At 42.4% G+C, this 27772-nt stretch overlaps 1 protein-coding gene across 1 annotated transcript in view; it reads left to right on the top strand.

Moving 5' to 3' along the window:
* Positions 1–1081: 1081 nt before the first annotated feature.
* LOC309512017 (uncharacterized protein) overlaps positions 1082–27772 on the top strand; it is a 70917-nt gene continuing 44226 nt past the window's right edge. The window contains exons 1-3 of the mRNA XM_082187427.1: positions 1082–1424; positions 15288–15379; positions 18406–18614. Coding sequence (XP_082043553.1) covers positions 1383–1424; positions 15288–15379; positions 18406–18614 — 343 coding nt within the window. The 5' untranslated portion in view covers positions 1082–1382. The remainder of the gene's footprint in view (positions 1425–15287; positions 15380–18405; positions 18615–27772) is intronic.

Below are 27772 nucleotides of genomic sequence, written 5' to 3'. Positions count from 1 at the left end.
CATTAGACTCCTGAATCCTTGCCGAGTCCAACGATACCAAACATGCTAGGTTTCGCCTCACGGTTTGTGTAGCGTTGTGATTTAGCGCTTAAAAAACATTTGGCTATATCTTCGAAACCGTTTGTCCGATCGAGACGAAACCACCGTCAGAAGTTTGGAAACATAGGTCGATAGCTATACGCCAATGCCCAAATGCGAAAATATTGATGTTTAGGGGTAGTAAATTCCAATCAAAGTCATGTGTCAGTCATTTTTTACGTGTTTTTTCATATAAATGTCTATAACTCTGAAGCGAATTGAGATATTTTCACCAAAATCGACACACATATGTATGGGCTCACTCTGAGGACACATAAAAAAAAATTGTGGGACTGAGCCTCTTGGTGGCGCTATAATAGAACAAAACATGAAATTCCCATTGACTTCAATACAGTTTTGTGAAATAAAGTGCTATACTAAACAAATGCATTAGTGTAATATTACAAAACTCAGAATGTGCCATCAGCATCATCCCCTAAAGGTATTCAAAATATTTTGAGACAGCGCCACCTAATGGTCAAAAGTGACAATCAATTAAATCATATTTTTAATTACTCTTTCTATGATTTTTCAGCCATTTCGCCTAAAATCCTCTTTAAATGTCTTTAATTGCTCATTGTTGCAGTTGATCTGACACTTTCAGCCATGTCTTGTCGTCTTATTCTGCTTGGCCCCGGTAATGGCTGCTTGCAGCTATATTTAAGATTAGTTTTCTTACCCAAGTGGCAGATAATTCTGCTTGTTTTAAGCATAAACTCACTGAATTTTGATTTCCCCCAGAAAACAAGACATAAAATCTAATGCCATTTTACATCTTGATTTAAGAATTCATGCTTATCTCTCCTCCACGCACACTAAAATTCCATCAAATTTAATTGAATAATCCTTACTCATTCATAATATGAATTTAGAATTAGTAAAAAATAAAATAAAATAAAAATAGAGCTTAATAATACATTTTGTATTAATCTCAACGGAACACGGGAATGAACTATTTAGTGTATGTGATTCGTATTCATAAATACGATTAAATAAATAAATACCCTCCCTTTTTTTTTTTTTTTTTTTTTTTTACTTTATTTTAAAGCACAAACAAATGCCACATAAGATTTGGCCCCGACCTTAAATATGCAAGTAAAGCTGAAAGCAGACGTGTTTGCACTGGAAGAGAAATGAAGAGCATGTCAGACTTCAACACACTGCATTAACTGACTCATGACAGCAGCGGCAACACGAATAGAAAGTGAAAGTGAAAGTCCAGTTAGAAAATATTTTGGCGGAGCTCGTGTTCATGTTAAGAAAACACAATAATCCATCAATTCAACGGGAAAACTTCGGACAGGATGGACAGGCGTACAGAAGATACCGTTCGTTGCAGTAAAACGGTATGAATGATTCATTTCGCACCTGAACATCAGCAACAACACCATCATTACAAGCTCTGTTGTAGTTATCTGTTCTAGGGTTCAGAATGTAACTCCATATTCAATTTTAAATATAGAATCCCAGAAACGACGCCTAACAGAAGCAGAACGTTAGGTAGTGTTGGAGAAGTTGGGTTACTTCAACTGCGAGTGCGTTTTGTTTGATATTTTTGAGCGCTGCGCGAGGACAGCATCAGTCACTTCATAACTCTTCCTGTTTAGTTCATCTATACACAACAAATATGACCAGGGCCGGAACCATTGATATTGATATTCTCGATGCTGCTCTGTTGCACTCCATTACTACACACAGTTTGTTGTTAGGATGACAAAGAGTAATACATATTTCGCTTTAGGAGAACGGTTACGTTAGTTTAAGTTTGGTTCGATATTCGCCGGACATTCGTGTTCCCTTGCCACTGTTCTATAAAGTCGACAGTCTTACAAAGAATACAAATCAATTCAACGATTGCAACCAGTGTATATCGACATGAAATATTCATTCAAAATAACCTTAAGTGCATTATAGCTGCATATTTATACCTGAGAATACTTTGACGCGCTGCCTAAGGGAACGTCTACAAATTCAACCAATTGCGGTAAAACGTAATATTTGTATTAATTTGAATTACCTTTAAACTTAGACATGTTCAAATGTAGTAGGTTCCAATTAGTAAGTTACTACAGGTGAAATTTTGCCAATACCTCCCTTACTGTATGTACAGTACATAAATATATTTAGAAAATAATTTCTGTAATCCATCAAAAGGTTTCTTTTTATATTCCAAAGGTTGTAGTAGCTTTACTGACCAGAATGACTTACTACAGGCGACATTTTGCCAATTCCTCCATTATTGTATGTGCAGTACACAAATATTTGTAGAAAAGCGCTACAGCTGCCGGCTCTCCTTCTTCCGACTCTGTTGGAGAGGTTTTTTTATTTTATTTTTATTATTTGATATCTTTTATTTGAACATGTAAATACAATTACAAAAAGAAATAAAAATCAGAGGGAAAAAAACATAAACAACAAAATAAAACTCCATACTTTCCAGTACTTAAAAAGAAACCTCTATTTACAAAAAGGAGTAGGAAGAAGTAAAACTTATGTACTCCTACCCCTTTATACCCCTACTACTATATTCAAGGCAATGGCTACAAAATAATAAATCTACAGAGATAATAAATCTATAATCAATGAAAAAATATAGTCTAAAGTTCTATTCACATACATATTGTCATGAATCAGACCTCTGTGGCTCTCTCCGATGGCCACCAGAGGGCACCCTCACCTGAGTATTGACTTTCCCGGACTCCATTTCCCATGCACCCCGTACAGAGACTAATCACCGGCACAGGTGTTTTCCATTATCTGCTCTACTTAAGCAGCATTCACACTCACGCTCACTGCAAGGTCTTGTTGTGCCCTGGCTGATGTTTCCAAGTGTTTACCTGGATATTCTGTGTATGATCTTGTTAGACTACTGTTGATTCTCTGCCGCCTGCCCTTGTGATCTTGCTCTCTGGAACTTCGACTGCTCTGCTTTCTGCCCTGACTCTTGGCCTGTATCGTTTCTGTTTCTGCTCTGCCTCTGATATTCCTGCCACTGTCGTTTGAACTGTTTGACCCTCATCTTGATTATTAAAGATAATCTGCAAATGGATCCACATGCTTCCGACCCCTCATTACACATACAACACAGCTATATTTATACACATACTATAAATTATTCAGTATAAGCTCAGGTTATTGTTAGAACTGTATTTCTTTGTAGCCTACTTCTGGAATATAATTTCTTTGCACATCTTTTTAAAATGTAATATGTTTAGACATTGCTTTAAATCATTATTTAGTTTATTCCAAAATGTAACGCCACTGACAGATAAATAGAAACTTTTCCTAGTAGTTCGAAAACTAGGATTCTTAAAATTTGACATTCCCCTTAAATCGTACATCGCTTGATTGAATTACAATTGCCAAAAATCATGAATTTAGTTTTGCTCAAATTTAATGATAACTTGTTTATGTCAAACCACTGTTTTTTTTCCATTATTTTTAAGTCCAGGGGCCTCATTTATAAACGTTGCATACGCACAAAAGAAGGCGTACGCCGCTCTCTACGCAATAATTGGTATTTATAAAAAGCAAACTTGACGGGAAAATGTGCGGTCCTTCACGCAAACTCTGACCCAGGCGTACGCACACAAACGGGTGAAATGAGAAATGGCGACACCGTCGGCAGAAGGAAGAAACACGTGAAAGTGTGTGAGAGTGTGTGAAACGTACTCGGTTACTAACGTAACCTCGGTTCTCTCTAGAGAGGAAACGAGTACTGCGTAAATCTTACGCTAGGGGAAAATCTCTTTTCCGCGAGATACTGAAGCCAAAAAATTATCCTTAATTTTGAAATAATGTAAAACGCGTTGCGGCAGCATGCAGACACAGGCGAGACGGCTTGTGCGCCTATTGGCTGCCCTGCGGCAACTGCAGCAGCCTATCGATAAGGCCCACTCGTGACGTCAGCTCCAATGGGGGCGCTTCGCGCCCAATACGTCACGTCCCGCCAGAATGGGCGTGGTCTAGGGCTATAAACATAGCTTCGAGAGGCTAGCTCACTGGTTTTTCATCGCCGAAGCGAACCAGAGCGTGTGCAGGCACGGCAAGATACGCAGTACTCGTTTCCTCTCTAGAGAGAACCGAGGTTACGTTAGTAACCGAGTACGTTCTCTTACGAGAGGTACTCTCGTACTGCGTAAATCTTACGCTAGGGGAAACAGTGTAAAACGCCGTGCATGCTAAGATCCAGCACCAAAGTCCCAAGGGCAAGTGCCCGGGCTCATATAGTACATGATCATAAGGGACTCACAGAGAGCCCAGGAAAGAGTGGCTAGAATAGCATCATTCCTGTAATAATATAACATCTTATAAGGAGCAGTTATACTGATGATGTGTCGTACAGTCAGGGCGACCCCCGGCCTGGACTGACGAATATAGTGGGTCTTACACACTGCCCATAGAGCTGCGCGATCCAACAGCGAGCATTTGCTCAAGCAGTTTCAGTATTCTGGCCCGAACACATCAGGGCAGACAGTACCGATTTTAGACCGAAAGCAGCTTAGCCTGCAAGGCGGGAACCTCTAGGTTATAAAACCTTATAAATGTAGACGGGGAGGCCCAGCCTGCCGCCATACAGATATCTTGCAAGGCAATCCCACTAGACCAAGCCCACGACGAGGCCACGCCTCTCGTGAAATGGGCACTGTAAGCCCTTAGAGGTATAAGCCAGCGCTATAGCATCAACTATCCAACTGGATAGGCTCTGTTTCGACACGGCAAGTCCCTTAGAACGTCCGTAGAGTGAAAACAAAGAGCTGCTCTGTCTGTCTGAAAACAGACGTGCGAGACACATAAGCTCTTAATGCTCTGACTGGGCAAAGGAAGCTTGCGTCTCCTTCCTCGTCAGAGACCGGTAAGGCTGACAGGGAATGACCTGCGCCCTAAACGGTGTGTTGAGGGATTTTGGAACATAACCGTGCTTAGGTTTGAGTATAACTCTTGAGTCATTAGGCCCAAACTCCATACACGTCGCGCTTACTGAGAGCGCGTGTAAGTCCCCTGTGCGCTTCACTGAAGCGAGAGCCAGAAGAAACACTGTCTTGAAAGACAGGTGTTTAAGATCAATCGTCTGTAAAGGCTCGAATGGGTCACCTTTCATGGCTTCCAGCACTGTAGAAAGGTTCCATACAGGGACTGAGGGAGGTCTGGGAGGATTCAGTCTCTTAGCTCCTCTAAGGAAGACGATGACTAAATCGTTCCTTCCTACTGACTGACCCAGCGTTGTTTTTGAGAACGCTGCTATGGCCGCCACATACACTTTGAGCGTGGAAGGGGTCCTGCCCTTGTCCAACAGCTCTTGTAGGAAGGAGAGAACCTCCGTCACCCCACAGTCTAGGGGCGACACGCCACGAGCTGTGCACCAGCTGGAGAACACTGACCATTTCGAGGAATAGAGACGTCGCATAGACGGAGCTCTAGCCTGCGTGATCGTGTTTAACACTCCGCTTGGGGAGGTCAGCGGGTACCCGTTGATGGCCCAAACATGAAGGGACCACAGCTCTGGGCGCGGATGCCAAAACGAGCCCTTGGCCTGAGAGAGGAGGTCCCTCCTCACTGGCACTGGCCATGGGGCAGTGCTTGCTAGCTGCATCAGAACTGGGAACCAGGGTTGGTTTTTCCAGAACGGCGCTACGAGTAGCACTGAGCATCCTTCTCTGATCCGTTCTATCACCTGAGGCAGGAGAAAGACGGGAGGAAAGGCATAGAGCGGGCGGCGGGGCCATACGTGAGCCAGCGCGTCCCTGCTCTTGGAGAAAAATTCCAGACAGTGAGCGTTTTCTTGAGACGCGAACAGGTCTACTTCCGCTCTGCCGAATTTCTTCCACAGCAGCTGGACTGTCTGTGGGTGTAGAGGCCATTCGCCTGTCGGAACATTGTTTCTGGACAGTCTGTCCGGTCCTACGTTCAGGAGCCCTGGCACATGCGCTGCTCTCGGCGAGAGCAGGTTGCGCTGAGCCCACACCAGGAGGCGTTCTGTCAGCCTGTGCAGGTTTCGGGACCTGAGGCCGCCCTGGCGATTTATGTAGGACACCACTGACATGTTGTCCGAGCGGACCAGGACGTGGTGTCCTCGTATTTAGGGACAAAAACGCGTCAGTGCGTTGTCTACTGCCAACATTTCGAGGCAGTTTATGTGTAGAAGCTTCTCCCGTTCTGACCATTGGCCGAAGAACGGTCTGCCCTTGAGCAGTGCTCCCCATCCCAAGGTGGAGGCGTCCGTAGACACTACCTTCACACTCGAGGAAGTCCCCAGGCTAACACCTGATTGGTACAAGTCGTTTGCTTTCCCAGGTTTCAGAGCTGCGATGCATTTCTGATTGACCTTGAGACGAAGCAGACCGGAAGCCCACGCTCGGCGCGGTACTCGCGCTTTCAGCCAGAACTGTAGCGGGCGCATGCGAAGCAAGCCCAACTGAAGTACTGATGATGCCATGAGACCTAGCATCCTCTGAAATTTCTTGAGCGGGACAGATGCGCCGCAGCGGAAAGAGCTCGCTGCGCGCTGAATGTCTAGTACGCGCTCTGGTGACAGTCGCGCTATCATAGACAGCGAGTCCAGTTCTGTGCCCAGAAAAGATATTATCTGTCTGGGAGACAGAGAACTCTTCGCCCAATTGACCCAGATTCTCGAGGTGATCGAGCAAAATGGTCCTGTGCTCTATGAGCACCGAGTGAGATTGAGCTAGAATCAGCCAATCGTCCAAGTAGTTCAATACTCGCATGCCCTGTAGTCTGAGGGGTGCGAGCGGCTAGAGACAAGCCGAACGGAAGGACTGAGCACTGATATGCCTGGCCCTCGAAGGCGAATCTCAAACGTCGCCTGTGACGTGACGCTATTTGTATTTGAAAATATGCGTCTTTCAGATCTATTGACACAAACCAATCTCCTCGGCGAATGTGCGTGAGGGTTTTTCTGGTCGTGAGCATTCCGAACTGTTGCTTCGCAAGCACTCTGTTCAGTTGCCTTAGATCTAGTATGGGTCTGAGACCCCCGTCTTTTTTCAGTACCAGGAAGTATCTGCTGTATAGCCCTCCTTCACTCTGAGCTTGAGATAAAGGCTCTATGGCCCCTTTGCTCAACAGTTTCAAAATTTCGGCTCGAAGTAGGTGGTGCTACTTCTGTTTTTACCGTAGCTTCGACGCGCGTCACATAGCGGCGAGGGCGTCGGCGAAACTGTAGCGAATAGCCTCTTTCTATAATGTCTAGCACCCACTTCAAAACCCCCGGGTAGCCTTGCCCATGCATCTGCACGAATGGCTAGGGGCTGAATGCGGAGCGCGCTCTGGTCGCTCAGCGACAGAGGGGCTTCGGTGTGCTGTAACATAAGCGTCGCGCTTCGAGGCAGGGGGCGCGCTGATAACAGCGGGCAGATTGCCCGCGCTCGACTCCTTTGCGGTGGTCAACCGAGAGGGGAGGGCTGGGCGAGTCCCGTAGGACCTGTCATGTCTATGTGTGAATGTGGGCGCGGGATAGCGGGCACATTTACAACACTGAGAGCATTGTCCGCCTGAGCAGAGCGAATGCACGTTGGTTTTGTTTTTACAGAAACCTTGAGATATGCGGAACGTAGTGTTTGTGGGCACTGGGCAGTGGGCACATTTACCACGTTTAATGCGCAATCGACCTGGGTCGATTTCATGTGCGCGAGCCCTGTGTGACGGGCTGTGTTTGTGTGTAGGAATTTCGTCTACATTCGTAACACCATCGGCCGTGGCCGGGACACCAGAAAATACACTCTTATGGGATTTATCTGGGTAGCCGTAAAAGCGGCGTTTGTGTGCAGGCAAGCGGGCTGTTTCGCCGACTTGTTTACTGCAGAATACACTGGAACAGTCGCATTTACTGGAACTGAACGAGCGAGAAGTTGCCATAGAAACAGAAAGCGTCAACATGCTGGCGTTTGTTTGCAGGCGTGCGTGTATTACAGCAGGCTTGTTCACTGCAATATTGACATTTCCAGTCGTCTGAACTTCAGAGGCGGAAACCATAGAAACAGAGTTTGGGTGCAGGCGAACGGGTTGTACCACGCGCTCGTTGGCTGCAAAATACACATCTGCAGTCGCCTTTTCAGGGAACTGCCAGAGCGAGAATTGACGGCAAAAAGTGTGTTTTGCCGGTAGACCCGGGATTCGATCGCGGGTCTCTCGCGTGAAAATCTGACGATCTACCACTGGACCACAGAGGAAGACACATAGACATTCAGTAGCGCGAGTATTATCAAAGAGCGTCAACATGCTGGCGTTTGTTTGCAGGCGTGCGTGCAAAACAACAGGCTCGCTCACTGCAATATTGACATTTCCAGTCACCTGAACTTAAGAGGGGAATGAGAAATGTGTCAGGAGTGGAGGTCGGCCCGGCCGCAGCGGGGCTAAAAACACCCTTTTCTCCTTTCGCCAGTGACGCACGGGAACCATAGAAACGGTGTTTGGGTGCAGGCGAGCGGGTTGTACAGCGCGCTCGTTGGCTGCAAAATGCACATCTGCAGTCGCCTTTCAGGGAACTGACAGAGCGAAGCATTGGCGGCATAATATATCTGCCGTTAGACCGGGATTCGAACCCCGGTCTCTCGTGCGAAAAACCTAAGATTCCGCCACTGAGCCACAGGGGGGGAACACAAAGGTGTATAGATGCATGAGCATATAAGAGAGCGTCAACATGTTTTCTTCGGCGTTTGCTTGCAAGCGTGGGTGTTACAACAGGCTCGTTTGCTGCAATATTGATATTTCCAGTCGCCTAATCAGGGAACTGAGTTGTCTTTTCGCCGGTGAGTGACGCGTGAATGGGGCGCAAGGGCAGGGTAGCTTTCTTGTAACGTAAAGAAAAACTAACCCCGATCGTCCGCTTCCAGCCTCCCTTGTGAACGGCGCAGTTTGCGCGGCTCGAACAGAGGGAGAGAGAAAGCTAGCCCCGTGACCGTCCGCTCCTGACATCCCCTGTGAACAGCGCGGTTTGCGCGGCTCGAACAGAGGGAGAGCAGGTATCATCCCCCAAGCAGGCAAGGCAAGCGGGCGCACCGGCGAGCTTTGCGGGTTGGGGGGGGCGGAGGAGCAGTCTCGGAGAAGGATGCCAGGTGAGTCCTCAGAGTCACCAGGCAGTAACTGGCTCGCAGTGAGGGCGGTCGCCGTCAGCGAGCGCGAGCGCGAGAGCTGCGTGATCCTCAGGAAAGGGGCGTCTTGAAAAAGACGCCCGGCTCTTTTAGTGCAATGAGAGTGTGTGTCGCGGCGGCGAGCACACACACATACACAAAACACAGTAGCAGAGAAAGGATATAACGCCGGATAGCGCAGCAGGAAGGCGACTGAAGGCGGCGCGGCCAGTGGCTTCAGAGTGTCGACTCGTCCCGCTGAAAGGCTTTTTCAGACGGCGCGGCTTCTCTCCGGATCCAGCGATGCGAGAGCTTCGCTGAAGAGATGAAAAATCAGTGAGCTAGCCTCTCGAAGCTATGTTTATAGCCCTAGACCACGCCCATTCTGGCGGGACGTGACGTATTGGGCGCGAAGCGCCCCCATTGGAGCTGACGTCACGAGTGGGCCTTATCGATAGGCTGCTGCAGTTGCCGCAGGGCAGCCAATAGGCGCACAAGCCGTCTCGCCTGTGTCTGCATGCTGCCGCAACGCGTTTTACATTATTTCAAAATTAAGGATAATTTTTTGGCTTCAGTATCTCGTGGAAAAGAGATTTTCCCCTAGCGTAAGATTTACGCAGTACGAGAGTACCTCTCGTAAGAGAACTGTAGACCGTTGTGTAAAAGAAATGGCAATACTGCCTCTCATAAATAACATGACTTCACAAAGCAAGTCTTAAATTAACAGCCTACAATAACACCCGTTTGATCGATCTGCAGGGTAAAACAAACAAAATCAAACGAAGATTACAACAGAAATGCAAATTAACACATATTTGCAAAAAGAAAAGTGAAATATGTTCTGCAATAATATTGGCATGTTATGCAATTCATCCTCATAACACATCTGTAGCTTGTCAGATGCAATCAAATGGATGGTAATAAAATGCCATGATGCCATCGCAATGCTTAATGACGCACAATTCACAGTGAGTGAAGTTACGTTTCTTGGTTTTCCTCTCTGTGTTTGCCATGATTTCGCAATCGATGAATATTAACTTGTGGGCGTTTCACGGACTATTTATGGGCAACTATAGGCGAGACATGAAGCCGCAAAAGCTGCGCTACATTTAGAATTGATTGTGATTTATTAAGGGAAAACTGCTTAGGATGTGCGTGCGCACGGTTTTATAAATCCGAATATTTCTGTGCATACGCACGTCCTATGTTTCATCCGTACGCCACTTCTGCCGCAAATCCTACGCAAAGTTTTATAAATGAGGCCCCTGGAGTTGCTGTAAATTCTGACCAGAACCAAAGATATTTGTGTCATCATCAAATAACACAAATGTCATTAGTTCAGATACTTTACATATGTAATTTATGTAGAGAATAAATCATTTTGGTCCCAATACTGACCCCTGGGGGACACCACACGCAAGATCCAAACATTCAGATGTATAATCTCCCAACTTCACAAAATGTTTCCTGTCTTTTAAATAACTGCTTAACCAATTCAGCACTATCCCCCTGATCCCGAGCCTTTCCAGTTTATTGATTAATATTTCATGATTAATTGTATCAAACGTTTTTTTCAAATCATTGAATACCCCAACTCCATATTTCTTTTTGTCTGTGGAATTTGTCATTTCTTCAATGAGTACAGTTAAAGCTGGTGATGTTGACCTATTTTTTTCTGAATCAATATTGACTGTCAATGAGTAATTTGTATTTATCAATGAATTTGTCCAATCTGTCATTGAAGAGTTTTTCTAGAATTTTTGAAAATGGTGGCAGTAGAGAGACAGGCCTGTAACTTGTGAAGGGGTGTTTGTCTCCAGTTTTGAACAGAGGTATGACTTTTGCTGTTTTCATTTTTGTTGGAAATTGACCAGTTTGAAATGGCAAATTAAAAATGTAAGTTAATGGTTTTGAGATCCCCTCAGTTAAAGTTTTTACTATCTTCATATCTATTTCGTTGCAATCAGTGGATGCTTTAGTTTAGCATTTTTTAACAATAGCCTATCTATTATTTCTTTTTCTTCTACTGCTTTAAGAAACATTGAACATTGATTTCTTTTAATAAGATCATTGTATCTGTTTAATAGGATTATCTGTGGAATAGGAATTTTTTCAGCTAAATCTGGTCCGACGTTTACAAAATATTTATTAAAGTTATTGACCACATCCTCCAAATTATTAATGTTCTTTTCATTATCAATTAAATACTAGGGATAATTAGACTGTCTCGTGCCCCTTCTCATAATACTGTTTAGTATATTCCATATACCCTTCATATTATTTTTATTATTGTCTAATAGATTACTATAGTATTCTCTCTTAATTAACTTATTTTTATATTTCTTATATTTATTTTCTGCTTCTATAGTTCTGTTTAATCAATTCTCTATAAAGTGTATTTTTCTTTTTACAGGCATTTTGTAATCCTTTTGAAATCCATGGTCTATCACTATATTTTTGTTTTCCGCAATATTTTATTATCGGACAATTGTTATCATATAATAATTTAAATATTCTTAGGAACTCACCATATACTTTATCAATATCTTTTTCCTTATATATTATTTCCCAGTCTTGTGAAAGCAAATCATCTTTAAATACAACCATAGACTCTTCTGTTCTGACCCATCTGAATAGAGGTTTATTGCCTTTATTAGATGTGTAATTGCTGTTGTAAACTGTAAAAACTGGTAGGTGGTCACTAATATCATTTATTAATAGTCCACTCACTGTATTGTTATCTATATCATTTGTAAAAATATTATCAATTAGTGTTGCACAGTAGGAAGTAATCCTACTGGGTCTGGAAATTTGGGGGGAAAAGCCCAGACTATACACTGTATTAATAAAATCCTCCGTCATATTGTGCTTATTTGGATTTAGCAAATCAATGTTGAAGACACCACAGATAAACATGACTTTCTGATTTGTTTTTGTACATTTTTCCTCTATCCAATCCTTAAATAAATCAATATTAGAATCTGGAGATCTATGGATGCAACTTACAATGACATTTTTCTTTTTTTCTCTACATACTTCTATTGTAACACATTCAAGTAAAGTTAGGAGATGGAGAAGGTTATGAGATGGAGAGGGTTGTGAGATGGAGAGGGTTGTGAGATGGAGAGGGTTGTGAGATGGAGAGGGTTATGAGATGGAGAAGGTTATGAGATGGTTATGAGATGGAGAAGGTTATGAGATGGAGAGGGTTATGAGATGGAGAAGGTTATGAGATGGTTATGAGATGGAGATGGTTATGAGATGGAGAGGGTTGTGAGATGGAGAAGGTTGTGAGATGGAAAGGGTTGTGAGATGGAGAGGGTTGTGAGATGGAGAGGGTTGTGAGATGGAGAAGGTTGTGAGATGGAGAGGGTTGTGAGATGGAGAGGGTTGTGAGATGGAGAAGGTTGTGAGATGAGAAGGGCTGTGAGAGGGTTGTGAGATGGAGAGGGTTGTGAGATGGAGAAGGGTTGTGAGAGGGTTGTGAGATGGAGAAGGTTGTGAGATGGAGAAGGGCTGTGAGATGGAGAAGGTTGTGAGATGGAGAAGGTTGTGAGATGGAGAAGGGTTGTGAGATGGAGAAGGTTGTGAGATGGAGAAGGTTGTGAGATGGAGAGGGTTGTGAGATGGAGAAGGGCTGTGAGATGGAGAAGGTTGTGAGATGGAGAAGGTTGTGAGATGGAGAAGGGTTGTGAGATGGAGAAGGTTGTGAGATGGAGAAGGTTGTGAGATGGAGAGGGTTGTGAGATGGAGAAGGGTTGTGAGATGGAGAAGGTTGTGAGATGGAGAGGGTTATGAGATGGAGAGGGTTGTGAGATGGAGAAGGGTTGTGAGAGGGTTGCGAGATGGAGAAGGGCTGTGAGAGGGTTGTGAGATGGAGAAGGTTGTGAGATGGAGAGGGTTGTGAGATGGAGAGGGTTGTGAGATGGAGAAGGTTATGAGATGGAGAAGGTTGTGAGATGGAGAGGGTTATGAGATGGAGAGGGTTATGAGATGGAGAAGGTTGTGAGATGGAGAGGGTTGTGAGATGGAGAAGGTTGTGAGATGGAGAGGGTTGTGAGATGGAGAATGTTGTGAGATGGAGAGGGTTGTGAGATGGAGAAGGTTGTGAGATGGAGAATGTTGTGAGATGGAGAGGGTTGTGAGATGGAGAGGGTTGTGAGATGGAGAGGGTTGTGAGATGGAGAAGGTTGTGAGATGGAGAAGGTTGTGAGATGGAGAGGGTTGTGAGATGGAGAAGGTTGTGAGATGGAGAAGGTTGTGAGATGGAGAGGGTTGTGAGATGGAGAAGGGTTGTGAGAGGGTTGTGAGATGGAGAAGGATGTGAGATGGAGAAGGTTGTGAGATGGAGAGGGTTGTGAGATGGAGAAGGGTTGTGAGAGGGTTGTGAGATGGAGAAGGATGTGAGATGGAGAAGGTTGTGAGATGGAGAAGGTTGTGAGATGGAGAGGGTTGTGAGATGGAGAAGGTTGTGAGATGGAGAAGGTTGTGAGATGGAGAAGGTTGTGAGATGGAGAGGGTTGTGAGATGGAGAAGGGTTGTGAGAGGGTTGTGAGATGGAGAAGGATGTGAGATGGAGAAGGTTGTGAGATGGAGAGGGTTGTGAGATGGAGAAGGGTTGTGAGAGGGTTGTGAGATGGAGAAGGATGTGAGATGGAGAAGGTTGTGAGATGGAGAAGGTTGTGAGATGGAGAGGGTTGTGAGATGGAGAAGGTTGTGAGATGGAGAAGGTTGTGAGATGGAGAGGGTTGTGAGATGGAGAAGGGTTGTGAGAGGGTTGTGAGATGGAGAAGGATGTGAGATGGAGAAGGTTGTGAGATGGAGAGGGTTGTGAGATGGAGAAGGTTGTGAGATGGAGAAGGTTGTGAGATGGAGAAGGTTGTGAGATGAGGGAATGGCCGGTTCGCTGAAGAGTCACGAGGCGAAGGAAGAAGCGGAGCTTCCAGGCGGAGCTTCCAGGCGGACGCAAGCTGGCGTCGGTACACCACACTGGGTATTCTCATCTAGAGGGGGCAGTGAGCCCTGCACGAGCCAAATTCATGACACGACATTTGGAACAATGTCGTTGAAAATTTGCTCAAATTTGCTCTTTAATTTAGTTGCTGGATGGCTGCAGGGGAGACGCTAAATCAGCTTGCTTGCAGAGAGTCAGCGAGAGAGAGGCTTCAGTCTTCTTTGGAGCAGCGAGATGATCTTCGCACTGAAGAAGAAAGATTCTGATGATTGGTCATTTCTGCATGGCCTTATAGGCAGCCAATGCTTGCAGTGAACTGAAATGCCATTTGTCTGTGAAAAGCACCGACGTGAACCAATCTGGCTTCAGGATTCTGAGAAGTGAGTGAACCGTATGAACCTCAACTTTCGGTTCCAAAAATCTGAGGAAAGTTTCAGGGTATGTGAGTAGTCATAGTAACTTACTCTCTGAACATAACCTGTCCCAGCTCGTGTTCCAGGGTTAGTTTACCTCAGAGGTATTCAGTGCAAGCTTGCCCTATCGATGAGGCTCCAGTGGGCCTGACAGATTGTGCAATATATAGTATGTTCTTGTTGTTTTTGTTTATAAAGAACTATTATAAGCAATGTTTATTTTTCTCTAATTTATTTGTTTTATTCTCCTCTCATACATAGTGGATCTGCATTCAAATGATCTGCTTTCATTTTTTATTTATTTTTTTGTGCAACATGACATTTTCTATATAATGTACATCTCACCTTACAAGAAATGTGGAAGGAAAATAGCTAAACATAAAAAATACATTTATACAGCCATATTATCTTTGCAAGGACAGACAGTTTTTAGTTCAATTAATCTTTTTTAATTTGTTATTAGCATTAAACAAAGAATATAAATATTTTTCACAGTAACAAAATACTGATTAAAGATTAAAAATGAAAGATAAGATTAAAATATTATTGCATAACCCTAATGTGTTTTTAACGTGCTTATTTGTTTTTCCAGCAACTATTACAAACATACGATGATATTGGAAATCTTATCTGGAGTATTGAACTGTCAAGTTATTAACTAAGGCTACATGTTTGAAACTAGCATTCTTCAAGTGATGATTATCAGTTGCATTTCTGAATGTCATTTAAAACAGTATTTTTTATATTTTTCAGAACAAGAAAAGACATATCCCCAGAATAAGGAGTCCCTCACGGTACACCCATCTCTATCGGCCAAGGTTTGAGGGGAAATATTTTCATTCTCGGTAAGAATATGTCAAAAATCAAGGTTAAGGCTGAATGCAGTCTGCAAACTCTTGAAATAAAATGTTGACTACTCTCTTAGTTGAGTCATTTTAATGGACCTGTCATCGTTGGTCCACTGTGTTATAATCAAGGTCCTGGAAGGGTAAGTGACAAACAAAAGGGGCTTTTGCACCGGGTAGTTCTAGGAACTCAGTTCTAGGAACTAGCCACCAGGGTGGTTCCCAGAGAACTAATGGTTCCCGTAGGAAAATTGTCCTGGTTTCCAGTAGGAACTCTGAAGTGACGGAAAGTACAAATAATATTTTAACATACTGATGCATATAAACAAAAGAATCAGTAGTAGTAGAGTTACTTTGGACTACCTACAATAATTATAACATAAGCACACAAGGCAACTTACACTCATTGGTGGGCACGTACTGCAGACGATAGCACCACATGTTCACTGCAGACGCAGGTGTTGGTGGTGATCCTCAGCTCTCCATCAAGGTCGCTCTTTACAAAATGAATCCACCTCTTCTTGATATCATCATTTTTAAGAAATTTAAATAAGGAGATCAAGTTTTGTACAATGTTTTGTAAATTATCGCAACCAGGTAATATGCATTTACATGACGAAGGCATAGCTAGCTATCAAACTGTAGGCTGTAGTAACTAACACTAATGACAGTAAGTTGCGATTTAGCGGGTGAACCACTGATGCTAATGCGCTCTAGTTATTATAGGGTTAGGAGAGGGTCCACAATCAGTGGCTTCAGTGTGTCATCGAGTCAAGATTCCAGGTCTGCCCAAAACTACTGCAAAACAAAAACTGTTTAATGGTAACTCGAGTTACAGAGTAACTCCTCTATTCAGTACTACATAGTTCACAGTCTTTGTAACGTGTTTTCAGCAATACATTTCAAACATTTATAATGTGTTTAGAAACAAATCTCTGAATTGTCCAATAATTAGAATCCCTGTTTTTCCAGAATTAAGTAGTACAAAATTACTAGTCATCCATTTTTTTATATCAGCTATGCATTCTAATAATCTTGTGGTACTCCATACTGAACTTATGATCGATAAGACATCTCTTCATTTACTGCAACAAACGGTCAGATAAGTATGATTTAAAGCATGCCAATGCAATTCCACTAATGCCAACATCATTTTCGAGTCTATTTAAAAGAATGTTGTGGTCAAGAGTATGAAATGCAGCACTAAGATCGAGTAACACTAATAGAGAGATACAACCACGATCAGATGATAGGAGCAAATAATTTGTAACTCTAATGAGAGCAGTCTCAGTACTATGGTACGGTCTAAATCCTGACTCGAAATCCTCACAGATATCATTTCTGTCTAAAAAAGGAACATAGTTGTGAGGATACCGTCTTTTCTAGTATCTTTGACAGAAAAGGTAGATTCAAGATCGGCCTGTAATTGACTAATTCTGTACGATCAAGTTGCCTTTAAAAAAAAAAAAAAAACTGTTTAATAATAGCCAGCTTAAAAGTTTTAAATTATTAAGAAGAGGATCTATGACCTCTGGAAGCATCTCTTTCAGTAGCTTAGTCGGTATAGGGTCTAACATACATGTTGTCGATTTAGATGATTTAACGAGTTTAGTAAATTCTTCCTCTCCTATAGCAACGAATGAATGGAATTTTTCCTCAGGGACACTACAGTGCACTGCCTGATGCGATACTGTAGTAGACATGTGCATAATTATAATTTTCTCCCTGATATTATCAATCTTGTTAGTAAAGAAGTTCATAAAGTCATGAACTGACTTTTTTTTTTAATTGTTGAACATCAATACAATTTTTACCCTTAAATGGGTTTGAGAGTTTTTTGTATTTACTAATTCGGTTAGGACAGACAGTCTCTGTATAATTATATCTAGGTGAAAGAGGCTCTATATGATGATATCTAGGTGAAAGAGGCTCTATGTGATGGGATTTATCTGACCTTGGTGACGCGAGGCCGCTAGCAGACGGTCGGTTTAGCCAGTCTGTCTGCTTCCTGACCTGAGCCCCAGATTGTCATGTTTGAGCTCTACGACTATGTGCCATATTACTAGAGAGAAGAGCGGCACCATCCCAGGAGGGATGAATACCATCTCTTTTCAACAGGTCAGGTCTGCCCCAAAAACTTTTCCAATTGTCTATGAATTCTATATTATTTTGCGGACACCACTTAGACAGCCAGCCATTGAGTGAACACAATCTACTGACTATCTCATCACTCCTGCGAACATGAAGGGGTCCAGAGCAAATTACAGTGCCTGAAATCGTACTTGCGAGTTCACACACCTCTGTAATATTAATTTTAGTGATCTATGACTGACGAAGTCAGACATATTTAGCACTGCATATTTACAAGGCTATCGGCTCTGACAGTTAGAAGATATTTAAATAAATGTTATAATAATAATAATCAGTTATTTTATTAATTATACAAATCAATTTAAAAAAAAAATTGCTACAAAGGAAACAGACATCTAAAACCATAGACATAATGCTCTTCTTAAGTAATTGTACGAACTTCCTGGTAAAGCCCCGCCTGCTTCAGGTTTAATACGAATACAGATGCGAATCATTTTGAGATAGTTACAGATACAAATATTGGCTCTGCTGCACACCCCTAAACTACACTGTTATCACGGACACGGCTGGTAGACACCAAGCTTTTTTGCATACCACTTTGGTGTAAAAAACTTCCCGGTAGAAGAAGCTCTAGTACTCTACTTCATGGCAACAACATTAAATTGAAGCAGTGTGGAAATCAAGTTTGATCTCTAACTGGGTAGGTATCAAAATTACACACTTTGTTTTTTTGATAACAAGTCAGAGCCTATCAGAACCAACACTGCTTTGGTTATTTGATATACTTGTTGGTAAAAGTTACCATAGAAAACCAGTGTAGAGTGCTTATATAGGTACTAAATAGCTATTAATCAATAACTGTTAGCAACCTGAATTTGAATCTAGGCAAAAATCTGTTTATATAACAATCTTATGATAATTTCTCCTTTTCTTAGCTTCAGGTTTTTCAGGACTATGGAGGAGCGTATTTTACAACGTCCAAATTTTGCAATGAGGTACCAGAGGCATCATAGAGGTCAGTGGACCAGCCTTCAGCTGAGCCGTCGGTCCAGGGCCTTTTCTCCTTCCAGACAGCGGTTCAATAAAGGCCTGGACAAGAGTTCCTTCACAGCACTCAGACAACACATCAAACCCCGCACCACAGGTTAGCTGCATTGTGTGTATCTGTTTGTTGCAAATTTTGGTTCAACTGATTTTTATATACAGTGCATAAATGTCCTTGGATCCGTCTTAAAACTAAGAGGTAGTGATATAGCCTTCTGCATTCTCCTCATTGTAGCTTTACAGAATTTCTCAAAGTTCTAGCCTCTAATTACAAGTAAACCATAGGAGGAGTGTCTGTAAGGCTGGGCCACGAGTCGAAAATCAACGGGGACTTGGGCCAAAAGTGCCTATGCACAATTATTCCAGCAGCTATATCACCCTGTAGCCCAAGACTGGTTGCCCACTGAAGCTAAGCAGGGTTGAGCCTGGTCAGTACCTGGATGGGAGACCTTCTGAGAAAACTAGGTTGCTGCTGGAAGAGGTGTTAGTGAGGCCAGCAGGGGGCGCTCACCCTGTGGTCTGTGTGGGTCCTAACGCCCCGGTAAAGTGACGCGACACTATACTGTCAAAGAGCACCGTCCTTCGGATGAGATGTTAAACCGAGGTCCTGACTCTCTGTGGTCATTAAAAATCCCATAGCACTTCTCGTAAAGAGTAGAGGTGTAACCCCGGTGTCCTGGCTAAATTCCATCCAATGGCCCTTGCCAATCATGGCCTCCTAATAATCCCCATCCATTGAATTGGCTCTATCACTCTCTCTCCTCTCTACCTAGTGTGCTGGTGTGTGGTGAGTGCACTGGCTCCACCTATAGCTGATGTGTGGTGAGCGCACTGGCTCCACCTTTAGCTGGTGTGTGGTGAGCGCACTGGCTCCACCTATAGCTGGTGTGTGGCGAGCGCACTGGCTCCACCTATAGCTGGTGTGTGGTGAGCGCACTGGCTCCACCTATAGCTGGTGTGTGGCGAGCGCACTGGCTCCACCTATAGCTGGTGTGTGGTGAGCGCACTGGCTCCACCTATAGCTGGTGTGTGGTGAGCGCACTGGCTCCACCTTTAGCTGGTGTGTGGTGAGCGCACTGGCTCCACCTATAGCTGGTGTGTGGCGAGCGCACTGGCTCCACCTATAGCTGGTGTGTGGTGAGCGCACTGGCTCCACCTATAGCTGGTGTGTGGCGAGTGCACTGGCTCCACCTATAGCTGGTGTGTGGTGAGCGCACTGGCTCCACCTATAGCTGGTGTGTGGCGAGTGCACTGGCTCCACCTATAGCTGGTGTGTGGTGAGCGCACTGGCTCCACCTATAGCTGGTGTGTGGCGAGCGCACTGGCTCCACCTATAGCTGGTGTGTGGCGAGCGCACTGGCGAGCGCACTGGCTCCACCTATAGCTAGTGTGTGGTGAGCGCACTGGCTCCACCTTTAGCTGGTGTGTGGCGAGCGCACTGGCGAGCGCACTGGCTCCACCTATAGCTGGTGTGTGGCGAGCACACTGGCCTCACCTATAGCTGGTGTGTGGCGAGCGCACTGGCTCCACCTATAGCTGGTGTGTGGCGAGCGCACTGGCTCCACCTATAGCTGGTGTGTGGTGAGCGCACTGGCTCCACCTATAGCTGGTGTGTGGCGAGCGCACTGGCTCCACCTATAGCTGGTGTGTGGCGAGCGCACTGGCTCCACCTATAGCTGGTGTGTGGCGAGCGCACTGGCTCCACCTATAGCTGGTGTGTGGCGAGCGCACTGGCTCCACCTATAGCTGGTGTGTGGTGAGCGCACTGGCTCCACCTATAGCTGGTGTGTGGTGAGCGCACTGGCTCCACCTATAGCTGGTGTGTGGCGAGCGCACTGGCTCCACCTATAGCTGGTGTGTGGCGAGCGCACTGGCGAGCGCACTGGCTCCACCTATAGCTGGTGTGTGGCGAGCGCACTGGCCTCACCTATAGCTGGTGTGTGGCGAGCGCACTGGCTCCACCTATAGCTGGTGTGTGGCGAGCGCACTGGCTCCACCTATAGCTGGTGTGTGGCGAGCGCACTGGCTCCACCTATAGCTGGTGTGTGGCGAGCGCACTGGCTCCACCTATAGCTGGTGTGTGGTGAGCGCACTGGCTCCACCTATAGCTGGTGTCTATAGCTGGTGTGTGGTGAATGCACTGGCGCCGTTGTACTGTGGCTGCCGTTTCATCATCCAAGTATAAAACGCTGGAGTTTTGTTCAATGCGTGCACTCGCTGACTCTCACAAATTCTCTCATCATAAACAAGTGCAGATGTAAAAGTAAGAGATTCATCTCACAGTGTAGACAGCTTCAGTAATTACAACAGTTTTTGACAGTGCTTAAACTCACGCTAGACTGAAGTCAGTGATAATGTTCTTTGATGATGTAAATGTTCTTTGTTCGCTTTATATGGCTTAATGTATGCTCTGTTTGAATAATTGTGGAAATTAATACGTTATAATTGACTTGTGACCCTTGTGCACTGTTCGATTTCTGGTTACAGCCTGTATGGTACGGGTCAAATTGACCCTAATTGGATCCAACACAATTCCCCAAAATTCACACTATGAAAAAAAACCTAATTCATTTGGATCTAATTGTGATTTCTTTAATAACTTTAATAACTTTAATTTTAAATTTAAGATATCATAACTTTATAATATATAATTTATAATAACTTTAAGTTTAATAACTGCAAGCTTGAACGATCTTGGAACATAACCTAGAGATAAAGACGAGTTAATAATATTGAGAAGAGGCTCTTCCACTACAGGTAACACTTCTTTCAGTAATTTAGTGGGTATTGGATCTAATAAACATGTTGTTGGTTTAGATGCCATGATACGTTTATTTAGCTCTTCCTGTCCTATGGTTGTGAAGCACTGCAATTGTTCTTGAGCGGCGATAATTCAGGCTGAATCATAAGACGCTGTTAAAGGTAATACATTTACAATTGTATTTCTGATGCTTTAAATTTTCTCAGTGAAGAAATTCATAAAGTCATTACTACTAAACTGTAATGGAATAATTTGTTCAAGGAATGTCTGTTTATTTGTTAATCTCGCCACTCTACTAAATAAAAATCTTGGATTGTTTTGGTTATTTTCTATTAGTTGGTGGAGATGCTCGGCCCTGGCTGCTTTTAAAGCCTTTCTATAACGGGAAGTGCTGTCTTTCCACACGATTCTAAAGACCTCTAAACGAGTTTGTTTCCATTTACGCTCTAGATTAGAAGTTTCTCTCTTGATAGCGTGAGTAATACTGTTGGACCATGGTGCAGACCTTTCTCTCTAACCTTTTTTGATCTGATCGTTGCAACAGTTTCTAATGTAATTAAACAGTTAAACAATAATTTCTTGAGTGAAAAGAGTGTAAACAAGACGAGCGAAACCACACTAGTGATGCTAGCAGGCTAAAGCTAGTAGCGGATGTTCGGAAAGTTGGATATAAGTTGCGATATCAAAGCAATCCGATTGTTTTCGATATAGAATATTATCGGGGATATGTTCACCCACTGTAAAATGGAAAAATATTTGTTTATAGAATTTGTATACAGAAGACATCGAGGATTAAGAATTAAGTTGACGGAGCTCCCAAACTCCAAACACCGAAATATCTTAGTCTAAACCTAAAGTAATCTTGACAAAGTATATAGCATTTGAACGCTTTCAGACTCTAGTTTTCATATTTGGAGACTTTTCATTTCAAAAGAAATGACAGAGCAATAGAAGAATAGCAATACATTTTTCATTTGTGATGTGTTGCCAAACTATAACACACGCTCTAATTCTTTCCGCATGTTTTTTATATGAGTTTTAGAGATTTAATTCAAATCAAATAATAACATTACTGCCCAAACTACTTCTGAATAGAATGTATACTTAATAAATGTTTAGAATAGTATGGAAATACATGGTTCAGATCACTCAAACCCTTTTTGGCAATCGAAGCGTCCTCAATGGTCACCGGTGGAGTTTGGATGTCATCTAGTGGAAAAGTTTATTACTGCGCCCAAAGAAAAACATTTTTTTGTTGAGATATCAACCTAACATTTTCTTGAAGTTTTAGAGTTGAACAATGTTTTGTAAAATATATATATATTTTATTTAAAATATACATTTTACATTTTCATAAACTTAAACTTCTATAACTTTTTTTACACTTTACTTTTACAACTGTTTTGACTTAATGACCCTAAATGAGAAAAAGTCACAAAATTTAAAGTAAAACAAACATGGTTTGAATTGTATTTCAGAAATGATAGCTCATTTTTACCATATGTGGCTGACAAAATATTTTTCTGTATTGAAATAAGTGGGGAAAATCTACTTTTTTAGCTTCATAGGATAGTAAAACATTAAAATAACAAAATATAACCAAGAAATGTTATGGCATACCATAAAAATAACATGTAGTTCTCATTTCCAGTAGATTTCACAATGACTGATTTCTCACCTTTTTTATGTACAGTGACAGATGCTGTCTTGTCAAAAAACACAGGTGTTTGATCCGCATTACCTGTCTGATCCAGGGGATATGAATGTTTTTTGATCACATAGCGCTGTCGCTGAAGTCGGAGGGCAGGCGCTGGGCAAGACTTGTTTTGTGGCGTAATGCTTAGAGGACAGGCAATACTTGACTTTGAGTGTCAGGACATAGCCGAAATAAGAAATGAGTTGCCCCGCTGGTGGGTAAGTTCAACTCTTTGGCGATATCCAGTGTCTTCAGCTCCCTATTGTTGCTATGTAAAAGTTTAGAACCTGAATATAAGACGACCCCATTTTTTCTGATGTTTAAAAATCTTATAAACGTATGAGGTGGCAGAGTGGGACTTTACCCCACACACAGGGGAAAAGGCACAAAGTATTGCTAGAAATACTAAACTAAAATAATGTTTTTTTTTAATTATGTCTAATTAAATAAAGTTAATACTTGTTCAAAACAATCACTTATGCAAAGTTTGTACTATTTTCAGTTTATTTTGATAAATAAGAAAATTTATTTTTTATTCAATAAATACACTGTCATTAACCCTCTGTGGTCTGGGGTGTTTTTGGGGTCCTTGAGATGTTCTGACATGCCCTGACATTTGTGCTTTTTTCAGTTGCTTATAAACATATTAATGGCAAAGGTGTAATTACACTCTATTTAGCACAAACAGGGCTATCATAATATGTGAGCAAAATGTATGTACATGTTTGTATTTTTGAGAGAATAATGTTTATGCATGGTTATTGAAAAAACGAAAAATTAAAGTTTCTGAAATAAGGCCACAAAACACATACTAAATATGTGTCAATAAGACTTTTGACTAATGGATGTTGTCACCTAGAGTTTTTGTTTCAAAATGATGTGAAAATCATCCTGCCTAATCATTCACATAAAACAATACATTGATTTAAACTTTGTAAGACACGTTTTGTTTGGAAAGGCAGCCAGGGCCGTAGCTGATTGATTGATTGATTTTATTTGACCACTTAAATATAAAATAAAAAAATGAAAACAGTACTCTGTGTCATATATTAAAATACATAAATAGTCAGAGATGACACAATAAAGCCCAAAGACTTATTTCCATTGTGGTCCCTATAAGGGCAAGGGGAAAGGACAAGTTGCAGCAATTCACACATCAATAATTTTAAATTCATTCATATTATACAGAAAAATGTACAATACAAATAGACTATGATATAATAAAAACTATGATTGGCATCTAAGCCATACTTTCAAACCCTGTTTAAAACTGCCTATGCTTCGTACTGTCTTTAGTGTACCAGGTAACCAATTCCAAAGGATAGTTCCAGCATAAAGAAAAGACTGTTTGCCCAGATTAGTTTTAAATCTGGGGGGTACAAAATCTGTTGAGCTACCCCTAGTGGAGTAACTGTGACCTTCACTTACTCTTTTAAAATAATTTCTAAAATATTTGGGAACATCTCCATTAACAATTTTATGTACCATACCCAGCTGCATCTGAGACACGCGATCCTCAACTTCCAACCATCCCACTCTTTCAAAGTGGGAAGATTCCAGATGAGTTCTTATGGGAGGGTCTAAAATAAGCCTTATTAATTTATTTTGAGACGTCTGAAGCCTATGTTTCAGGTTCCCTGTGACACCATTGTACCATGATCCACACGCATAATCAAAATATGGCTGAATTAAAGCTCCTGCCAGAATTAGCTTTGTTTTTTCATCCAAAAACTTTGATATTCTGGCCAAAAAACGGACTCTCTGATTTACTTTAGTAATTACCTTATGGGCAATCTAACATACATCCAAGATAACTGATTGATTCCTTGGCAGTAATTACAATATCTCCAGCTAGGACCTTAAAACTGGAGGCTTTCTTTAACTTTATCTTTGTTCCAAACAATATGGATTCAGTTTTCCCTAAATGAAGTGATAATCTGTTATCAGCCATCCACATACTAACATTTAGAAGTGCTGAGCTAAGTTTGTTTTCAATCATATTTTTATCCTTGTGAGAAACAACCATCGCAGAATCATCTGCATATAAAAAAAGACTGCATGAACAAGCAGACTTTAGATCATTTATATATAGTAAAAAAAAAAGTGGACCCAAAATGCTCCCTTGAGGTACCCCACAGTCCATGCCTTTTGGTTGAGACATTTTCCCCCCAATGTCCACTACTTGCGTTCTATTTTCCAGATAGGAGCCCACCCATTTCTGTGCTAATTCACTAAAACCCATGGCTTTCAATTTATACATTAAGACACCATGGTCGACTGTATCAAAAGCTTTTTGTAAGTCTAACATGACCATGCCACAGAAGTTTCCATTATCTACCTCCTTTTTTATATAGTCCGTTAGAAACAATAAACAGGAATCCGTAGAATGTGATTTCCGAAAACCCGACTGGAACTCATAAAGTAGGTTTTGTGATTTTAAGTAATTATCAATCTGTTCAAAAATAATCCTTTCAATTACCTTTGACAGACAACCAAGAATTGAGACGGGTCTATAATTACCAGGGTCTAGTTTATTCCCTTTCTTATATAATGGAATCACTCTGGCAATCTTGAGGTCATTGGGGAAGCATCCTTGTTCTATCGACCTGTTTATAATATGTGTAATGCTCGGAGTAATAATCTCAGCGGCATCCCTCACGAATTTAGATGGAATAGAATCTAATCCTGTGGCTTTAGAGCCATCAAGCCTCTTCAGCTTCTCAAGAACAAGTGTCTCCCTCACCTTTTCAAAAAAGAAACTCCCCGCCCGGACACCTAACTGAGAGTAAAAGTCCTGCACATGACTTTCACCATATTGACCAGTCTGACCAGGTAACTTTTCCACAAGCTTCCTGGCAACTGATGAGAAATGCGTATTAAAGCTATCTGCCACCATCTCCTTCTCTGATGTAATGTTGTTGCCAAGATCTAGAGTGATATTACTGTTTTTTGTTTTTAGCCTTTTACTGTAGCCAAGTTGCTTATGGGATTTCCATAACTTTCCTGAGTCGTTTCTATATTCAGTAATTTTTTCATTGAAATATGCCTTTTTAGTATTGCCCACTAATCTATTAACTTCATTTCTAGCCTTTTTATAATCAGCCCAACTCTGCTCATCCTTATTTTCTCAGAATTTCCCATACTTCCTATTTCTTACCCTAATTGCCTCAAGGACGTCATCATTCACCCAGGGTTCTGTTCTCTGCCTTATTCAAATTTCTTTATATGGGGCTATTTTATCCACAGCTTCTAAAAACATACTTTTAAATAGGCACCATGCTCTGTCCACGTCACTACATTGCAAAACTTTAGACCAGTTCATTTTATTTAAACAGCCATTCAGTGCTTCTTTGCTATACTTTTTCAGTGAACGGGTTTTTATAGAAGTATGACAGTTGAGCACTGCTTTCTTGATCTTTCTAGTACAGAAAATAATAGAATGGTCACTCAACCCATATTTTATAACCCCGCTTTCTGTTATCCTAGATTTGTCTGATACTAGGACAAGATCAATCGTAGTTTGGGTGGTAGAGCACACACGTGTAGGTTCATTAATCAGCTGATGTAAACTATTGGAGCGACAGAAATTCATCAATGCTTTATACCCTGAAACATCACTTTTCTGAACATCAGTATTAAAATCCCCCAACATGATAACCTCAGATTTAACCAGGTCCATGCAATTTGAGCAAACATCCTCTAAAAGTTCATAAAACTGTGTTTGATCAGGCGGTCTATAACATGCGCAAATTAGTATGGGCTTACTCTTCGGTAGCAAAATATCTAACCAAACCGCTTCAACCTGCTCACTATTTAAGTCCATTCTATGATTAAAACCAATGTCCGCTCTTACATATATACACACCCCTCCACCTTTGCGGTTTCGATCTCTCCTAATTACCAAATAGTTCTCCAATTCGATTTCAGCATCCGTAATGGAGTCATCCAGCCATGTCTCCGTGAAACAAAATATTCCCACCTTTCTACTTTTGCTGAGGTGTCGGATCTCGGTGATTTTCGGGAGAAGGCTTCTGATGTTGAGATGAAGCAGGTGTAATCCTCTCGCCGTCATGAAATAGTCCACATTCGATATCTCTTTGTTGACACCCGCCATCTCGTCCAAGAGTGCCTGCTCCACGGTGGCCTGTGGATCCAATCCCCTGACCTGCTCTGCACCGCGCTCCCTAATCACTGTCACGTCTCCCAGCTCAGGATCTCCACCACTTTTCCCGGCGCCTCCACGCACGGTTCCACTCCCTTCAGCGACACTCATGGATAGGAGTTTGTCCCCGGCGTTTGAATGTCTAGAGCAACCCATCGCACATGCCGAGGGCCTTCTTGACATCGTATTCCTTGGTCCAAATTCCCGCATCAGGCCCGGACATTGATGTATATCTCCAGATAATAATAGGCAGATACAAATGATCAATTCGTCGCCATTCACTTGCCTTTTGACGCCACCTTTTTCATTGCGTTTGGCTGCATACCAACATGGATAAAGAAATGTGTCCATGAGTATTTTCTTTCCATAACCAAGTTGTTTTTTAAATAAAAGTTTATTTGAGTGAGCATAGCAACCATGTAAATGCCCCTCGAGACCGATTTTATGTCCGTTCTCTAAAAAGTTAATAATAAATATATATACTAAAAGCACCACAAGCACACCACACTTGCCAGCAGCCATCTTAGCTTAGTTACGGGAGGAGAGGACGAGGGTTAAAGTTCTGTGTTGAACTGTGTTGTTTTTGGCCCCTCCGAACATAGAAGACAATATTTACCTAACCTTGATCTTTTAAACCTC

This window comes from Leuciscus leuciscus (assembly GCF_965113295.1).
Source record: "Leuciscus leuciscus genome assembly, chromosome: 13".
NCBI lineage: Eukaryota > Metazoa > Chordata > Actinopteri > Cypriniformes > Leuciscidae > Leuciscus > Leuciscus leuciscus.
Note: the sequence above shows the minus strand (reverse complement) of the source record. Positions and strands in the feature narration are given on the sequence as shown.